This window comes from Cydia amplana, chromosome 7 (assembly GCF_948474715.1).
Source record: "Cydia amplana chromosome 7, ilCydAmpl1.1, whole genome shotgun sequence".
NCBI lineage: Eukaryota > Metazoa > Arthropoda > Insecta > Lepidoptera > Tortricidae > Cydia > Cydia amplana.
The window spans coordinates 3270848-3291584 of NC_086075.1; the positions used below are offsets into that span (position 1 = coordinate 3270848).

At 37.2% G+C, this 20737-nt stretch overlaps 1 protein-coding gene across 1 annotated transcript in view; it reads left to right on the plus strand.

Annotated features, from left to right (window-relative positions):
• The window catches only part of LOC134649408 (acid sphingomyelinase-like phosphodiesterase 3a), a 93034-nt gene extending 79022 nt beyond the window's left edge, over nt 1–14012 (plus strand). Inside the window, exons 5-10 of the mRNA XM_063504158.1 lie at nt 2590–2795; nt 4759–4925; nt 7964–8162; nt 9292–9401; nt 11376–11548; nt 13797–14012. Coding sequence (XP_063360228.1) covers nt 2590–2795; nt 4759–4925; nt 7964–8162; nt 9292–9401; nt 11376–11548; nt 13797–14004 — 1063 coding nt within the window. The 3' untranslated portion in view covers nt 14005–14012. The remainder of the gene's footprint in view (nt 1–2589; nt 2796–4758; nt 4926–7963; nt 8163–9291; nt 9402–11375; nt 11549–13796) is intronic.
• The last annotated feature ends 6725 nt before the right edge of the window (nt 14013–20737 follow it).

Consider the following 20737-nt stretch of genomic DNA (forward strand, 5'->3'; position numbering starts at 1 on the left):
TATGCAGCTTAATCTTGCCCGCGTCCGGTTCCCGGAAATCAGAACGGCACGGAATTGAAAAATGTCAAGCCGCGGAACCCATTACAGCGATGTAAATAGCTTTGTAAATAGAATCTAATGTATGTATGAGATTGTAAGAAATATGATCAAATTTATCGTATACATAATTATATAGCATGCTTATCGGATCATAGGCCAAATTCGGCATGGTTCTTTGTATGCCTCGTAACAAACTATTTTGTTCAATTTTAACACTGCATAACAACACGCCATAATCTAAACAATCATTACCAAAAATTCAACAATCAATCTTTACTATTCACATATTTCTGCAAATTCTCAACCTATGGCGTTTACAACCTTTCTTATTCTGATCAAATAAATATTAACAGTAATTTCATTAGTAACGGCTTATAAGCCTAATGTCATAAGAGCTTTTATTGTGATGGTTATGTTACATCACGCGACAAGTGTGTAGTGGTTCAGTGGCCTCGTGTGAAAGTTCAGGGTAACCTTTGAAGGGGAAAGAATTGAGAATAGCTTTGGCTTGCATTGATTGTATAGATATACCTCGGTAGACCTCATTATTAGTGGAGCAAATCAATTTTTGCTGAACATATCAGGTACCTATTAGGAAATATTTTTAGAACAAAATACCTCGATCTTTCTAGTTCTTTTTATTTCTACCTACTGGTGCCACGGTGTATTTCATTTGTCACCGCCGGGAATAGGTGGGAATTGGTTCCATCTGTCCCTGCCTTATGTATATTCCCATCTGTCCCCTCATGTATGGCGGCGGTCACGTAGGCCGGAACAAATGGGAATACACCGGTGCCACTGTTCCAATTTTATATTCAGAATTTTTCAATTATGACCTGAAACACATTGAACCTACTTCTGAAAACTTCTACCTTCTTGTCACTTGTACATAAAATAACTTTTGTACTACACTAATTAGTTCTTCTCCATAAGTAGGGTCGCCAAAAATATCTCGAATTCTCAGTACAAATAGCCAAGTACCGTCGAGTAAGAGGAAAACGTGCAATTAGTATAAAAAGAAGCTCGTAGAGACAACGCGCCGCCGGCTATCAGGTTCGTCACAATGGAATTATTTACTCTCTTCGAGTTAGGGTTGCCAAAAATCCAACTAATTTTAATTGTAGTTTTTGTAAAATATATTGTTGATCCATAAATCAACATTTCTTTTTTGTCGTCTAATGTCTAATAAAACAAAATTGTTTTATCATAGCGTTCCTCTTTCTTGCCTGAACTGACCTAAAAAAATAACATTCTAAGTAGATACAATACAAGCCTAGCTATCATATATATACCACCTACCACTCATTAAATTTTGCTTGCCTAATATCCTAACAGAGTTCCTAAATCGTTCAACGAAAATACGTTATTAACTGTGTTTTTAAAATTCAACCCACACTTTTAAATTTATTCTTTTCTTACAAGAAAATAGTTAAAAACAACATGTGTATAAAAACAGCCCGATGTTCGCTAAACTACACTAACAAGAAAATTTTCCCCACACGTTTCGCATAAAAAGTATCTAGTTTCAACTGTGTTTATTTCTTAAAATATTAAAGTCTGTTCTGTTTTTAACATAATTAAGTAATAAAAATCCTAACATAAGTGTGTGTAAAGTATAATAATATGTTAAAGTATATTTTTTTACAAAAAGATATTTTCGGGGCGACTTTGTCTTTTCTCAGAAACTCCAACACGCGTTTCTAATAATAAACAATATTAATCTCACACTCGTGTCAACCCTACTTGGAAATAAAGTACGTAACCTTTCCTGCAAATAAACCAATTATATAACAAAAGGAAGCTGCAATCGATGAGGCGTGCTGATTGGGACGACAGTATGCATTAGTGCAGTATGTATTTATAGTCTATCGTGGGTATTATTCTAGAGCCATCTCTCGTTTAGCGTTTATCTCGGTATCCGTTGCTACTACTGCTTTGAAGTCTAGGATATTTATATGGAGCGATCTTCTTCTTCAACCTAGCGTTTTCCCGGCCTAGCGCCAGGGTGCGCTTTCCTGCTCAGTCTTCTCCACTTCGCCCGGTCTTCGGCATCCTCAGGTGTGAGGTTGTTCTCTTCCATGTCCGATATCACGACGTCCAGCCAGCGCTTCCTAGGCCTACCGCGACCGTGTGATCTAGGGCCTTGGACAGTTAGGTTGAGGTTTATGTATATGGAGCGATATTTAATTTTATTATCTACTTACTTTTACTTTTTAATATCTACTTTGACTGCACTATTTTGAGACACCAGAAAAATATGAACATAATTAGATACCTCGTTCTATAAATCAAGTCGCAAATATTTGAGAGTTATGTAAATTATTTCAGTTCACATTTTACGAGAATCATCGCTAATGATCATACAGTAAATTTTTAAAACAATTTACAAGTTATATATAAAAAATAAGATATGCGAAAATATGTCTCAGTTTAGGTATTTGGCTTCTATATTAAGCCGATACCAAGCCATACAATTAAACTGAGTCCACTTTTATCTGATGTTTATTTAATTCAATGCATACGACATTCTCATCGTTCTTTTCTTTCCAGTGACATCCTCTCATCCTCCATGGAGCATCTAAAAGAGGAATACAAACTAGAAGCTGTCCGGAACGTGACAGATATACTGAGCCGGACGTTCAGCAGCCAGTTCGTCTTTCCAGCGCTGGGTCACAACGACCCCCCGCCGTCCAGGAAGCTGGTCGACATGTGGATGCAGTGGCTGCCTACTGAAGCGCTTCAGACCTTTGAGACTGGTAACTTACTTTAATACACGCTAATATAATGTGACAAAGCGGATAATGCGAAACAAATATACTGCATCTTTCTAGGAGCCGAGAACTTCTACGCGCAACGCATAAAGACCATAAGTTATGTTGTTACCTACCTACATCACATAAGAAGGAGTTAATGATCTACATTTTACTCTAGGACCATTTATGCCTTTCGAGCTCCCTAGGCGTGGACGGTGCTGTAGGACTGCTTTTGCTGTCTCTCCATTGACGTATATCTCAGGACGGGCCTTACGGGCACTTATTCAGCGGTACTAGTTCAGCGGTGTCACACTGCTGTACTGGCCCCATTCATGCCCCATTCTTATTGCCCGTAAGGCCAGTCCTGAGATATACGTCAATGTGTCTCTCTCTGTATGTCTGTCCATGGAGGACTTTAGAGGAATACAGTGACAGATATCGTGAGTCGCACGTACAGCAGCTAATTCGTCTTCCCAGCGTTAGTTCAATATGGCCGGCATATATTTAGTAAAAAAATTGTTCTCTAGGATGGCGGGGGGACGCTACTTCAGAGTGACAATTTTAATGAATGCCAAGACAAGATCATTTTCAATTCAGAATAGAATATTCGCTCTTTTACTACCAATAAGCCAAGGTTTAATTATACACCTAATACCAGCCTTAATACCGCCTACTGTTAATTATGTCATTAGATTTTTAATGAAAAATGCCTGTGTTATTAACATGCCGTGTTTCTGGCCTTATTAATAACTTTTAAATATAAAAATGTTGCCAAGTAATTAGCAATATAACTTAACGAACTAAATTATGTAGCAAGTATGAACAACAAGCAGTTATTTCTAGTTTACTACTTCTTAACATGATATCATTTCATTTAGTGTATTATGGAAACGTAAAAATGGAATGTTCAAATATTTGTGTTAACGAATAAAAATAAATTTTAAAACATAAATTTTAATAGAATACTATTACTTTTAAAACGCGATCATTGGCCTTCGAGTCTATTACAGACTATACAAGGATTGTTAGGTAGGGTGACAACGTTTTTCGTGGCTGGTTAAGCCAATACGGGAGCGGCTCGTACTATTACTAATCTAGAGATCAGGGGCCCATTTCTAGAACGAGATTAGTCTAATGTTATTAGTGTGTTTCCATGGTAACCCATACGATTTGACAGTTCGCGGACTAATATTATTAGTCTAATACCGTTCGAGAAATAGGCCCCTGAACTGAAGTAACAAGAAAAATATTAGTTCTTATTACTTCAGCTTCTAATAGTTTGTATTTAGTTACCCACCGTGCGAGTTTTATTCCTTTTATTACAACTATTCGGAAACATTACACTTGTTTAAAAAAAATCGTCAGATCCCTCGACTAGGTATACCTATAGTTATAAACGCAATAGTAAGTTTGTCTGTCTGTTACCTCTTCACGCTGAAACCGCTGAACAGATTTAGATTAAATTTGGCTCGGAGATAGTTTAAGGGAAAGGACATAGGATTTTTATCTTCATACCACGTAGACCAAGTTGCGGGCAGAAGCTAGTATTCAATAAAATAACACAAACCCCATTGTAGTTAATAAAATACGGACGGTTTTAAAGATAAGATAAGATAAAAGATAGTACAATGCGCTTATGAACATCGAATAAAGCTACACCGGCTTCAGCCCTCCATCTCTGCCTCGAGAAGATTTAAATCCCCCCTCAATTGGAGGAGATCACAATATGAGACAGGCAACAAATTTTGATAGTATTATATGTAACACCCACCTAAATGTTAGATCCCGGTCAATTATCAGGTAACAATTATTTGATCCCAAACGTAGGTAATGTAACTATATTAAATGGACATATTCAACGCAAAAGGTCACCACCTACTTGTAACTATTTAAATAGGAGCTCTTACTGTAATACTCACTACTTTGATTTGTGAAAGTTATGTTAACAAAGTCCTATTTGCTTCAGGTGGCTACTATACAATAGAGCAGTCACACAGTAAGCTACGTATTGTGGTGCTAAACAGCGTGCTTTGGGCTGGTGGAGCAGCTCGCACTGACGGCCCTCACCGGGGCAGGGCCCAGTGGGAATGGTTAGAGCAAGTGCTGAGCAAGGCTAGGAGGAAAAGTGAGATGGTAAGTTAACTTACTATTTACTTACTTATTGCTGTGGCGCGACGACCCGAAGTGGACCCGAAGTGGACCAAGGTCTCCGACACCAAAGACCATGCTTCTCTGTCCAAAGCCGTTTCTGTCCAATCGACGGCGCCGTGTAAGAATCATCAATATTCTAAACAGCGTGCTTTGGGTGGAGTCGCTCGAACTGATGGCCCTCACCGGGGCAGGGCCCAGTGGGAATGGTTAGAGCAAGTGCTGAGCAAGGCTAGGAGGAAAAGTGAGATGGTAAGTTAACTTACTACTTACTGCTGTGGCGATGGCATGACGACCCGAAGTGGATCTTGGTCTCCGACACCAAATACCATATATATGCTTCTCTGTCCAATCGACGGCACCGTGTACCTAAGAAACATCAATATTCTAAACAGCGTGCTTTGGACTGGCGGAGCCGCTTGAACTCATGGCACACACCGGGATAGAGCGCAGTGGGAGGGGGGAGGTAAGAGCAAGTGCTTAGCAAGGCTAGGAGGAAAAGTGAGATGGTAAGTTAACTTACTATTTACTTACTTATTGCTGTGGCGCGACGACCCGAAGTGGATCTTGGTCTCCGACACCAAAGACCATGCTTCTCTGTCCAAAGCCGTTTCTGTCCAATCGACGGCGCCGTGTAAGAATAATCAATATTCTAAACAGCGTGCTTTGGACTAGCGGAGCCGCTTGAACTGATGGCACAAACCGGGGTAGGCCTGGCCTGTCCAAACGACGGCGGCACATCACAAGTTTCTATAGCGTCACAGAAAAGTCTTCAGTGTTACTTACCGACTTTATGCATCACCAGAAATAGGTCATAACGCATGCTATGGCACAATAAGGCAGAGCACGTTACGGCTATAGACCGTATCACAAGCCCCTTAAATATTATGAAGATGTAGTCCTGCCCAATGATTTCAATGTAAAACACTTTATTATCTTGCATAGGAAAAAAACATACGTGTCCATAATTGAAAACATTGGGCAGAACCCTAAACTTCCTTATAAAATGCTTGGTTTCCCTCTCCGGCCTAACTCAGAATTCGGGCTATTTACTTGTGTAAGCCTGCAAGAATTATTTTAGTAGGTATTTATCTTTTGACCTTTGAGTTATCTTTATTGTACACAAGTCGAGACGAGACATTTGAGACGTGCCGCATCAGTCTTGGCCCCAAGGGTCTGAAATTATATGTGAATAGCGTGAAAATATCTCAGACGTTAGTAATGTATTATGTAGTTTTTGTCCTAAAATTTTATATTAAATTTACCCAGATTTGTATAGCGTTATGTTAGAAGCAAATAATAGCACGTTTGGATTGAGGATGTAAAATTCGTCTCTTATCATCGTAAGCGTTTCGTTTTCGTAATTCGTTTAGCGCTACCGAACAAAAAAATATGGTTGTCTGTAAAGTTGGTTTACGGACGATAATTTTGCGTGATAACGTCATAATTTATTTTATATATAGATAGGATTGTGTCACGTTACTAACGTTTACCATGGCCGTAACGTTACCATGGAGATCTGTCCACAATGTGACACTTTTTCGTGCATGCTTCCGGTGTTCATCGATTTATAAGACGTTATCACGTCAAAAAACATTTTCTGTATTAACCCATTAGTGAAACTATAGGTACTCAGCTGACGAGAAGAAATCAGTAAAGCGCATTCAATGAATTAAGAATAAATCTAGTTTTTTCTTCGCGTTCGCCCCCATTTTAGTGTACAGCGAGACACTGAGAGTTAATAGCTTCTTCTAAAGAAAATACACTGCCTGTTAATAGCTTCTTTTTTACAGGCAGTGTATTTTCTTTTAAAAATACCCCATTTCCCATCCGCCCATTTCTGTCGTTTACATTAACTTGAATGCTTTCTTTATAATAGTAAAAAGAGTGATTCTGATTTCGCAAGTTTTTATACGTATATCAATGTAACATCTCGTCTTTGACATGTAAAGTGGAAAATGTATGCCAATTTTGTTACAAAAAGACGTTAATGGATAAAGAAATGTTACACGTTTTATTTGCAATTTGTATTACGTAATAAAAGGCAGTTGAATTATGTTTTTTGATATTTTATTAGTTGTGAAAATAACGTTATCTTGTTTATTGGATCTAGTTTATCCTCTGGTGTGTTATAAAATTGTTTCTGAATAGCTATTCAATCAGGACTAAATAAATATACCTACTTATCAAAATGAACGAACTTTTTTCGAGACTGCGTTGCAAGTAATAGATAATAATTTTACTAGTTATATTTAATTTTACTTAATTGATGATACTTACTTACATATCCTACATGCGTAGTTATATATATATTTCAACGTCAATAAATTAACTTTGAAATATTATCAGAGTTTTGTTCTTCTTAATCTTAACAAAATTATTTTATTAACTTCAAGTTTTCAAGATTGAATGATGTCGTTGTTAATTTATTTTATACTTTGTATAATGATGTGACGATGTAGGTCATAATAACACAGACAAAAATAGCTAACTTAGACGATGCGAAAACTTGCAATACTTGCAAAGGCGCGCGTTTCATGACATTGCTGTATTTAATCGGTCGGCTGAATTGTATAACCTCAATAGCTGGCAATGTAACTAAAATCGCATGGGAGTTCACGCGCCATCTAAAGGAGTTTTAATTATTTTAACCTAAGCTAGACGTTTTAAGCATATGGCAAATAGTTTATTTGCCCCAAAGGGCATGTTTCTTTGCCCCTAGTGCAAATATTGAATTAGAAAAATAGGAAATCAGAATCAAATCTTATAAATACTTACGTAGTTCTTCAAGAAAACACTTAGAAACACATTTCCTTTCTCTTTTACTATTAATAACTCTTTGCATAAAGTACACTTGTGCCGAAAACCCAAATATCGGGTATTTTATAATTTCGTTCCGTGCCGACCCGATAGTCGGGATCGTGGTACTACAGCTTTATATGACGAAATTTTTGTGGCCTAGCGCGGATATCTTGTTTGGCTGGGTGGCAATGAATGTGTTAATACCAGCATTTTTGTCGCAGGTGTACATAGTAGCACACGCCGGCCCGGGCGTGGAAGAACGCCACGGCGCCGGCAGCGCCTCAGCGGCTGGAGGCGGCGAGTTGACTCCCCAAGCGAACGCTAGGCTCATACACCTCATCCGGGCATTCAGTGACGTCATTGTGGGACAATTCTATGGCCATAGACATACGGATACCTTCAGGCTTGTGTATAGTGAAGGTAAGTTTATTCGTCGCTTGTTCCCAATACTACTAAGAGAAGGCTCATCCTCATCAAGACAAGGTTTTATAGCACTTGGGCGCTTGGTGGTGAGTTGATTCCTCAAGCGAATGCCAGACTGATACACCCCATCAGAGCATTCAGTGACGTCATCGTGGGACAATTCTATGGCCATAGACATACGGATACCTTCAGGCTTGTGTATAGTGAAGGTGAGTTTATGGGGTCCCTTTGTTTCCCATAAAGTTTTAAGTCACAATTAGGGTTTGCAATCCGGATCCGAAATTTATGAAATTATCCGGATCTGGATCCGGATCCGCGGATCTTCCCATACATTTCAGATCCGTCGTGCAAACCCTAGTCATAATGACTGTATTTGTCATATTATCAGTAGTAAAGAAACTGAAACCGTTAACTTTTCAGGATTTTCCTAAGGTTATCCTATAGATACGTTAGGTTAGGTTAGGTTTGTCTTATGGCAGTCCTGAAAGTTGACGAGTTTCTGAACCAAATAAATTATGACTTAAAACTTTTTGGGAAACAATAGAGACCCAAGTTTATAACCAGTACTAAGCGAAAGATGTGTCTTCCCATTTGTTTTCATTGCAATCTGACAATTTTGATTACAACAGTATAAAATAATTGTTTTACTTATTCTTATCATCAGAATTTGAATACTTAATGAAACGAATATCTTTACTAACCTTGAAATTCCCCACTCCAGATAAACAATTCTCATTATTAAATTGTACAACGGGACTTAATCGCGTACCTATGTTAAGATTTACCGCCGACGTTTCGAGGACGGCGTTGTCCCCGTGGTCTCGGACCACGACCAAGACCAAGACCAAGTGCGGGTAGTTCGAAAAACTCGCGCGGTTAGAAGATGCTGATGTCAACTTAAGCCAGTCTTCTCCGAGACCACGGGGACAACGCCGTCCTCGAAAGGTCGGAAGTAAATCTTAAAACTTGCATACGCGATTAAGTCCCGTTGTACAATTTAATAATGTGTAAAAATCGTGAAAGTTTAAATCAGTGTCAACAATTCTCATTTTTAATGCTGAAGATTTAAAATGAAATAGCTAGGGGTTCAACCTCCAGGTAATAATGTTGTGTTTATTTTATTTAGGTCGACCGGTGTCTTGGGCATTCCTAGCGCCATCGGTGACCCCGAGGGGCGCCGGCAGCATATCCAATCCGGGCTTAAGACTGTACAAGTTTGACTCCAACAACGGCAAGGTAAAAAACAAGTGACCGTCAAATAGTTATTTTCGATACAAGTGCGAAAAAGAGGAAATTCGAAACGAGTGGCGATAAATTAAAACACGACCGAAGGGAGTGTTTTAAATCGACACGAGCTGCGAATTACCTATTCGCACGTGTATCGAACAACGTTTTACAGTACATACATATGGCCCTTTAAAGTTTTGACATCGCACGAAAAGTGCTATTTTACGCACTAGTGCGTGAAAATAGGGCCATATGTACTGTAAAATATTTTTTGATACACACTTTTATTGCTAAGAGTGCTTCTCGAGATCTTTCTAATAAGCCTAAACTAAATGTGTTTATGTTCCATTGAAGAGTTCCTTTGGCTATATTCCGACTGCACCATCAGATCAGCTCCATGTTAGCATAATATTGCATTGTCATCGGAAATACGGAAGTATACCAAATTTCAGCTCAATCAGACACCGGGAAGTGGTTCAAATTTAAGTTACAAGATTTGAACCACATATATGTGGATATATACAAAGAATATACGCGGTGAAGCTAAATAAAAGTGTGTAAAAAAATAACACTTGTCTATTTTCGTATTAGTTTGATAGAAAACAAAACAAAGTCCTGACGCAGATCGAAACACTATACCTACGTCCTATACCTCACGCGCCGAATGATGGTCCTTAAAACTTTCAAGTCTCTTGTTTTTGGGCTTAATTTATTTATTTATTTTATTTATTACTATTCGGAGATCCAACAGCTGTTAACATGTTAATAGGTTTTATAAATGTGATACAAAAAGCCAATTACAGGTTCTCACCAGTAAATACAGATTAATAATGTAAAAAATTATTGCAGAAGTACTGTTTTATTAGTGGTCCGATTTTTAGGGTTACGTAGTCACCAAAGGAACCCTTATTGTTTCTTATTATTTCTTGTTGTTATTGCAGAAATTAGTTTTACCGTATTCTTTATACTTTAATGTTACATTACGTTTTTTGAAATAAAAGTGCAAAACTTTCAAAAATAGGCCAAATAAACCATGATTTCTGGAAGACCCCTAAGAAGTATTTTGAAATACTCACAAGTTGTGATTATGTCAAATTCTTGGTTGATGTAGGTTTTTTTAAATGAATGCGAACAAAACAATAATAATGTCTCATATTACTCACGAAAACAGGACATTCATATTTTGTAAGGCTTAAATTTCTCTACATGTTTCAATTCATAGCAAAAAGCTTTATTTTTTTAACGAGCCATTAGCTTGACGGACCGATGCAGATATCTCCAATTTTAGAATAAGCATGATTGTTCAATTTTAGTCTCAATAAATCAAAATTATCCCATAGAAACTTTATATTTGGAAAATACTTACTATGAACTGAACTTCGACTTAATTGTTCAGCGCCAAAGTTTGTCATCTATTAAAGGGGTCTGCCGGCTGTCTAAACTTCGATCTGAACATTATTATGATTAGACTTTGAAACACAATACTTGTTTAGTCAAGTACAGACTTTATTGTTCTTAATTTTGTCATAAATATAAGGCAGTCGCGGTGTTAGAAGTTCGAATCTGAAGCATTCAAACTTTTCGAATTGTATCTCATTTCAGCGCATCTTAACTAATACATAAGAGCTAGTTATACCTTAGCGCTTGTGATATCAAAATTGGATGAATTTTTATAGTTTAAATGCTTAAAGGAAAACTTTATCATACACCATAAAAGTTCTGTATTAAGTATCTCAATGCAGATTAAAGAAACATAGAATGGAGATACTTAATCTAAAACACCTCGTACATTTAAGGGTGACTCATGTTAGAACGGTTCGGAACCGGCACACCGTTCTCTATGGATAACATCACGTGATCACCGATCATTCGTCACGGAAAACGAAGTGTCGGACGCCTCGTCTCGGACCGTTCTAGCGTGACTCATCCTTTACTCCCAGTGAAGGTGGTGGCATGAATGATGATGATACTTCGTTTTAACAGGTGTTGGACTACACTCAGTATTACCTGGACGTGACGACAAACCGCGGCGAGCACCACTGGGCCATCGAGTACAACCTGACCCAGTACTACGGTCTGCGGGAAGTCAGCGCGACCTCGTTGGACGCGTTGGCGGATCGCATCAGGAATTATCATGACCGGACTATTTTTAACAAGTAAGTACATAATATAAGATACTTTATAGGGAGTATACACTTAAGACTCCGACCACGCTTTTTTGATTCGGACTAAGTACACAAGCGTGCAGCGTTACTGCTGCAATATTACAGCGCGACATTACTGCCTTGCGTTGCATTGCTGCTACAAATATCAAATATCCGGGCGGCAGCATCACTGAAGGTGACTTTTGGACGTCACTTGAAGGTTACGGCGTCGTTGAAATTGTCACTGGTATTTGACAATTTCCTTGATGAAATAAGTGACGCAATGAACGTCGTCGCGACCGTAATTAATTAATATTGTTATCAAGGAAATTGACAGACACAGGGGTGGTAACAACGAAGCCACAACAGTAAAGCAGCTGCAGGTATTTGACAGCCGAAAATCACCTTTAAAATTAGTAGAATCGTAAGTCGCAAGGGACTGAATATTCCATGGCGTTCTGCGTTCCATGGTCAAAAGTTTTACAAAGGAAATAATGTCATTTCAACATTTCAGCTCATCAAGATTAGATTGAGATCAAATTAAGCCTTAATTTCAACGTCTATTGCGTGAACTGGAAATACAAAAATTGCCTTTTCTTTCGTTCACTCCAATCATGATGCCGCGTCAATCAACAATCCAATTTATTTTACGAGTTTCGGTTAAAAATCGATTCTAACTAGAACAAAATAGGAAGTATCTACGAAAAAAATATTTAAGGGAATGAGGGAAAGAAAAAACAATAGGTATTTTTTACGAACCTTTTGTAGTCTTAAGCAACTTAGTTAACATTTCCTTGCCTATTTTACTCAGTATTTTCCCAGTACTGGACATGTTTTTGGCTGGTTTTACTTGCAAGACGGGCCATTTCATTTAAATTAAATTGTACACTACCCTTTTTTACAAATTTGGGAACTTTTTTATGTTATTTTTACTAAGAATCACGATCTCTTTCAATCCTGATTTTTGAGAAAAAAAGTGCCTCAAGATTTTTTTTTTTTCATTTCGTTAACTTTTTGTGTAGATTTTCTATGACGGTAACAAGATGGAAGGAACTAAAAATGTGTTGAAATATAGTCATTTTTTTCTTCTATTAGGATTTTTTTTCCAAATCCTTAGTTTAAGTAACATACACATTCCCAGATCTAAATAAGTGCACAACTTTTAAATAAAATTGCCTAAATATCGTACCTAATATAATTGGAAGACGCTACGCTAATAATTGTTTTGTGAAATATATTTAATTGTGCCTACTCTAAAAGCTTAATATCCCTCATTCCAATAACACACATCTGACGTTCGAACAATACCATGTTGCCTTTACTTTGTAATTTTAACCTTTCCTCCAAAAAATACAAAATGTTACGTTCAGCCCTCCATATGCAGATGAGCTTTTTTTACCAAAGCGCTGGCTGTATTGCCTGTATTTGTTTATTCTCTTTGTTTCTTTATGCATTTATACATGCAATCATTCACTCTCCGACTGTTACTCTCTTCGGTTTGTGGCTTTGCGTAACTGTTAATTAAAATTATACGGGGTATTTTCAATATTAAAGCTTAATACTAAGCTTCTTAAGTTTATGAGCTAGATCACAAAAGAAATAATAGTACTAGGTACAGAAGATTCACTCTTTAACAAAACGCGTCTATTACGACTAGGGTTTGCTCCCGGTACTGAGTTTGTATGGCGAGAACCGGGAATTCCCGATTCTCGCCATACAAACTCAGTACCGGGAGCAAACCCTAATTACGACAGATATAACCGCCAGGTGGCGCAAGCGCGAGCAGGCGTCCATTCCGTAGCGGTGCGCGGCAACTACTATGGCTAGACACCAAAATTGGTGTGGGCCGCATGTACTTGTAGGTACTTGTTCGAAAATGAAATCGCGGAGTGAGACGCGCCTGGCTCAGGCTACTTCTCACTAGATAGTGAGATGAATAAATAATCACAGAGTCAATTTAAAACACATTAAGGGTTCCATAGCCAAAAAGGCGTAAATGGCCTTTAAAAGACTAGAATACTTAAGCAATTTTTACCAAAAATAATTGGACTAAATGAGTTTTTCAGCACAAGCGTCAGCTATTCGTGAAATCGCAGCAAAGTTAACACGACGGAAATAACTTAAATTATGGTGTTTCCATTAGTCTCCAAACTAGAGGGAGAAAGAGACAAAACCACCGCTGTGATGTGTGAACCATAATTGCTCTTTTCCTTAGTAAATACACCCATAACTTTCTAACAATCCGCTTTCTTTCCACCAGGTACATAAGCGCATTACGAGTCCGCCACGCGCCAGACTTCGACTGCGACACGGCGTGCGTACACGTCCACTACTGCGCGATCACCCGCGCAGAATACCAGGAGTTTCGCGCATGCGTCCGCAACCCTGCCTCGGCGCTAGCGTCGCGCGCGCCTAGCAATTCCGCCGCCATCTTGCTGTACGCCATTTTGATTTTGATCTCGTCGTAGAAACTGACACAACAATTATCACCGCCATTTTGGTTAAGAGTTAAGTAAAGTTTTGTGGGTTTATGTAGCGAACTTGATTGCTCAACAAAAAAAGTGTGGTGGGTTAAGTATTAGGTACAACATCCAGTAGCCGGGCACTTTATGTTATCTTATTGAAGTGAAAACTTCTTTAGCGGCGCTGGGCACATTTTGAGGTGGGGAAAAAATGATAAACTCGAACCAGCGTAAGGCGATCACGTGACCGTAAGGGGCGTAAGGCGATCACGTGACCGTAATCCCCGTAAGGTGGCCACTCATAATTTAAATGGCATTTAAATCAATAAAGAAAAACTCAATGTTATTTGACATTTATGTTGCGGACTCATTTTCAAGACTACCTATGTTCAAATAATTTGACGTTGTTATGGCAGTATGTAAATAAACATGTCAATGAAAAAGTGTGATCTTATTTGAGAATGATATTAATATATAATAAATAAATAGAATACCTCCGCTAAACGTATGTATCGTGTTACCGGGCGTCGGTAACATAGTGAGTTGAGTTTTCACTTCTATCGGCACTCGCGGACTGCAACCGTTGTTGCTTGTCTTACTGAGAGCGACAAGGAAATAATATACTTATTAAACTGTCCCAAGATAGCAAAAATCTGTCAGTATGCTAATTCGGCATACAATTCTCAGTGAATATTAACTAATAATACATAGTTATCTCAAACGTAGAGTTCGCCTTTCTGAATATAAGAAAGCTTAAGAAGCCTCGATACCAATTACGGGCGGACATTCAAAGTAAATGTAAATTATTTACAGGCTTTTTTGTAAAAAGTGTATCAAAGGCAACTTCCTGCCAAGTCTATATTATTTATACGGTATAGTAATACAACTAAAGTTTTCCTTGCCGTATTTTCGCCTATCTTGTGTTATACATTTTTATTAATTCAGTAATTAGGTACATTTAAAACTGTGTCATGACCATTTTATTTAGGTTAAAACATTTATGGGACTCTGAACATCTTCCTTATACATATGTGACACTTTCTGCGATGTATTAAAGAGACTGACTCATATTATTTACCTATATTAAAAAAAACATGCGAGTAGTATTAAGAAGAAAAATCGCAGACAACCACCAAAATTGACTAACGTCAAACTTGTTATTGTTATTAGGCCACTAGTGTTTTACAGTGTTATTTTTTATCTCTGTGCTATTAATGTAAAACTACTAGATTTATTTCATACAAAGAGTTCAATTTGTAATGTATAAGGTAGTGATAATCTCCACTTACCTATGTATTCAAATATGTATAAAATATTATATACGGAACCACTTTAATTTAAAAATATGAGTCATCTATATTTATGTACGACAATTTCTCACGGAAATGTAAAAATGTCCTTCAAATCGATTTGTTGCAGGTAAATTTTACGTCAAAACATACCAGTAAATTTTCGTATAAGTACCTGGTAAATATCAATTTACCTATGCATACCATTGAGTATCAAATTCAATTGGGCTGCACACATAAAAGGATATTTTAATAACGCCATCTGATCATTTATTTTAAAATTTAATGTTACCTATTATTGTAGTTAGTTAGTATGCGTAAATACTTAAATAAAACTACTTATTTTCCTAACTATGCTGATGAATGAGATGGTTTCAAAGATGTAAAAATTGTGAATAGTTTTAAAAGCATTAGTTTTGATAGTACATGCATTATAAGAGCACGTTTACATTGGACTGGCCGATTATTGGGGCATCATGAGTCTACACTTTAAAATGAAGTACCTATAACTAAAACTTCTAACTTATGAGTTAGAAGTTTTAGTTATAGGTACTAGGTAGGTTATAGGTTATAGGTTCACGGTATGCCGTGAACTAACATTAAGTCAATATGGATAAGTGTGGCTGCAGGATAAGTATGACTAGTCTTCACATTGGGGCCTGTTAATATAGTAAGTGTTTATTGCGAGTTCATACTTTATTGATACAGTGCCATTAAATGCAAGTAGCATTATGTATGAACTCCCAATAAACAGGCCCCAATATGAAGGCCAGTCACACTTATCCGTATGCCACACTTCCCAGCCGTATTATCCGTATGTATATCAGTAATCGGACTGATGTAAACGTGGCATAACATTATATTCATTGATGTCACTAGTCATTGTTTAAAATAATGATTCTCGTCGCTATTTGATTGTGATATATAGAAAATTTTGTATAAAGGGATAAGCAAAAATCAGTGTAAGTAAATAAATCAATATAATTATGGATTCTTTAGTTTTTTTTGTACCGATTTTAACGAGTCACTTTGTAGAAGTTGTAGAGTGATGCTGGCAATCAATCAATAAAAATATTTAGGGTTTGATTATTTTATATTCATTATAAGCCCCAAATTATACTTGAGTAAAGAATGTTTTAATCTCCAGTTAAAGTGCTCGATATTATTTTATACTTAATTTCACTTCTACCAAAGCTTCTACCTAAAATATTCACAACTTTTTTGTACCTCAACACCTCAACTCAAGCTGTGAAAAGTCAGTTTGCATTTTCCAGGCTACATATTTAACACAAATAAATAGGTACATTTATCGTCAACCTTTGATCATATCCTTGAGACCAGATCCTCGATTAAGGAATAATAGAACACCATTTAAACACATCTAAAGGAAAATGTCAAATAACAAAGGCATGTTGGGACATGCCCAATTCAATACGAACAATAAAGCATTAAAGTAACGCTCAGTACATCCTTCGTTTTATTGGACAACCAAATATTCCGGCAATATCCAACGCAACATTCATATCCGCATTTTTATATGAATATTTTTCTAAAGGGCGCCTAAAACGCTCTGAAAAAGTAGGTCGGACCAACTAAACCCTTTTTCTTGAAAGCGTGGAATGCTCCACCAGTTTATAAAGAGCTCCCTCATTTCGTCATTCGCACGCTTAAGGACAAAGTAAAACACGGTTAGAGGTCTTTTTACGATGGTTTAGTGGATATAACATGTATCGATATATGAGCGAAAGGGTTCGACCGTTGAAAAAAGTGGTAAAATGCTGGTAAGCATTTGTGGGTTATGAAAGGATGTGTCACTTAAGGCTTTGTCGTTTTGTGGCATTATGATAGGATGAGTTGTTCGAATAAATGCTTAGGTGGATCTGAAAGCCTGGGATACGCCAGGTTTACTTTCTATAGAACATGACAGGACTATTATAGTCTCTTTTGATAAAAGAACGGCCTACATTAATGTAAAAATCGAGTGATCTTTATTATCTTGAATACGCTTTTGTTTAAAAAAAATACGCTCTTATGGGTGTCTAGATTTAATAAGCTTTTACTAGATTCAAGTTGATTTTGATTTGGGTTTGTTTGCCGTGAAATTTAAAAGCCTTTTTACATCCTTATTATTAACGTAAATTACATTTTGTTGAAATAATTTTATGTATAACCTGTGAAATGATCTTGCCATCGCCCGTTTTGTGCTGGATATTTGAAACACAAGTCAAATGGAATACCCCTTTTAATTATGCAAAATGGCCGGTCCCTCGTGATTCCAATTATCCACGTTTTACTGTAAAATGAAAACAATAAACTGGTACAGTTAGAGTTGACACTCCCAGTTGAGTTCCTGTATTATATATTCAGGGCTGTAATTTTATAATACTATAAATTTATAAGCATAACTTCACGCGATGGCCGTCCAAATTTGTTGTAAGTTGTGACATTTCTTCAAACAAAATCGTTAATTAGAGGTAAGTAATGTCAATACTGGTAAGTGTGGCAGGCATTCACATTGAGGCCTGTGTTTATACACAGATCTAGTATCTGTTGCGAGTTTTATGCCAAATGTATGAACTGGCTATACACACCAATCAATGTGTCAACAGGCTGAATGAAGGCCACCCACACTTACCCTTAATACCACACTTATCCGTATTCACCTTATCTACTTGCCTACTTAGCGTGACTGCCGCGCAGATTCAAACGAGATGACAGCTTCCTACACCCTCTCTTTTCAAACCAGATTCCACTAAAACATTAAAACTAGGTCGGGGTACCTTAATAATCTCCAGGATCCCTTTCAGATGTTATATTTTGTTTAAGAGTATACACTCTATATATGAGCCATTTTGTTTTCATCCGTAACTGCACGGTCGACGACTTCAAAAAGGCCCACATCCCATTACATCTAAATAACTGACTTCAAACGCGAATTTCGACCTTACAGCCGGAGTTTCAGGCAAAAAAATGTGAAATATCCTTAAACCCCCCGTTTCATGTTTATTCCATTACGTCTTTCAGCTCGGTGTCCCTCAAGATGGAAATTTAATTCCTGCAGAATTAATGAGTCCGTGGGTTTGGACACAATTAAATTAGAAGCCTAATGATCCGGAGAAGGCTTTGCTTTGTGCGGGAAATACTAATAGGGTAGGGGAGTAAACAAGGTAAGAGTGAGTAGGTAATGCAATCAGGACGAATGCGGAAGATCTCAACGGACACTTAATCCTATTAAGTTATTTAATTTTAGAACATAGAAAATTCATTATTAATTTCAGATTTCAGATCATTTATTCGTAAACTAGCGACCCGCCCCGGCTTCGCACGGGTTAACAAATTAAGTATCAAATGACATTCTGTACGTAAGTTCCGTGAATTGGTAAGAGCTCTAACCGGCGATCTAGAGGCCAATCCTCTTTTAACAATTTGTCATGGTTTTCATATTATTTTAGATACGACCTTGATTCTTGTCATCAGCTGGGCTACCGCGAAAACCGATTTTCGTAAATTGCGGGGATCTTTCTCTTTTACACCAATGAAGACGTAATTAGAGAGACAGAGACAGATGCCCGCAATTTGCGAACTTCGATTTTCGCGGTTATAGCCCAGGTATCTCACGCGCACCAATACCCTCTAGCCACCCAGAGACCTATAAAAAGGTCTCCTGTTCCATTCTAATTTGAACTATGTGTTGACAAAATAAAATTTCATTTTGCTTGGCAAGGTTTGACGTATGGGCAGCTAGAGGATAAGAGTGCGATTTCGCCTGCACCAATCAGCTTGAGCGATCTTCAAGCTAGTATCAAAACCAAAACAAATTGTTAAATCTGAATCAGGCTCCTATATTTTAAGTCACTAACGAGCTGAAGCTCTTAACAACATCGAAATATTGTTATGTCAAGAACAATTATTTGTAGATAAGGAATAACAATTCTATCGTAGGTACCATTGAAGAATTTATAACATATTGGATGTAGTACAAATAATACTTTTATGAATCATCATCATCATCATGCACTATATTTCGTTTTTGTTTACCTAATAACATATATTGAAGCCAGGATGAAAAATAACAGATGGACAGAAATAGCAACAAATTGGAATCCAAAAATTGGTAAAAGGAAAAAGGGCAAACCAAAAACAATATAGGACAGAGACCTAATAGACAGTAGGAAAAGACTGGAAAGAAATGGCAACAGACAGACAAGAATGGAAGAAAATGTTGGACAAATACTTAAACATGGTAGAAAAAGGCGATTCGGAAGAGGCCTAGGTCATAAATACTTTACGAACACGCATGTAGAAATAAACATAAAATAAAATGTAAACAGTTCGTATAATAAAGGCTTAAATAAAATAAACAACAAGTGCTATAAACAACAAACAATAATAGGCCTTAAAACGGCATAAACGTACTAGTTTCTTCGCTACATTTGCCACAGCTTACGTAGACGCAGCGGGTTCATTCCACCTTAATAAACGCTTATCTGAAAAGTCACACGTAATTAACCACAAGCACGCAGACACCGGGCATATAAATTATTGAGCGCCTCTCTGACATTTTTAGAGGGCAAAAGTGGTATGAAAAAAGTTTAGTGAACCCGTGTAAAAGGTGTGAGGTTGAGGTCCCGTAAATTGCATGTTTGGGACATTAAAGTAAAATTATATACTGACGTCACATAACTTCGTCGCCATTTCGCACTGCAAGCAATTCGACATGCATTATTTTTATCTACTAGCGTGACGAAAAACGAATAAGACATATAAAGAGAGAGACGAGTTACAGATTAAAGAAGATAATGACAACAATCGAAAAAGACGAATAAAGAACGAGTGTCGAATACAGAACGATACAAATTAAGAAATAAACGATAATCCAATGAGATAAAGATGACGATACCATTACGGAGTTGGCCAAATCTACTTAGAGTATGTGAGGAAAAAGAAGAGTCGTGGAATGTATTTGGGCCCCATTCCACGACTCTTCTCTTTCCGCACAAACTCTAGCCACTTACATTCTTTATGAATTTTGCGTATTTTTACGAAATCCTCTTTAATTTTTTACTAATACTTAATTGATATCAATAAAAAGTATCTTCTTATAAACCGTTGATATAATCATTATTGTCCAATAAGGTGCTACGAAGAAATACGAGGGCTGTTTGATAAGTACCCGTTTTCCAAATGTATTAATATCACGGGCCGAAAATATCTATACAACCGTTTTAAGCCATTTTTCAGAGGTGGGATTTTTTTTAAAAAAACAGCATTCTTTTGTTTTTTTCTCATTTGACAGCGATTCAGTGAAAGCGTGAACTTAAAATTGTGAAAATGGAGAAAGAGCAGTATCGGTCTGTAATTAGATTCTTGTTTTTGGAAGGAAAAACATGTGATGAAATAAAAGTAAGAATGCAAGTTGTTTACCATGAATGTGCTCCTTCTATGACAAC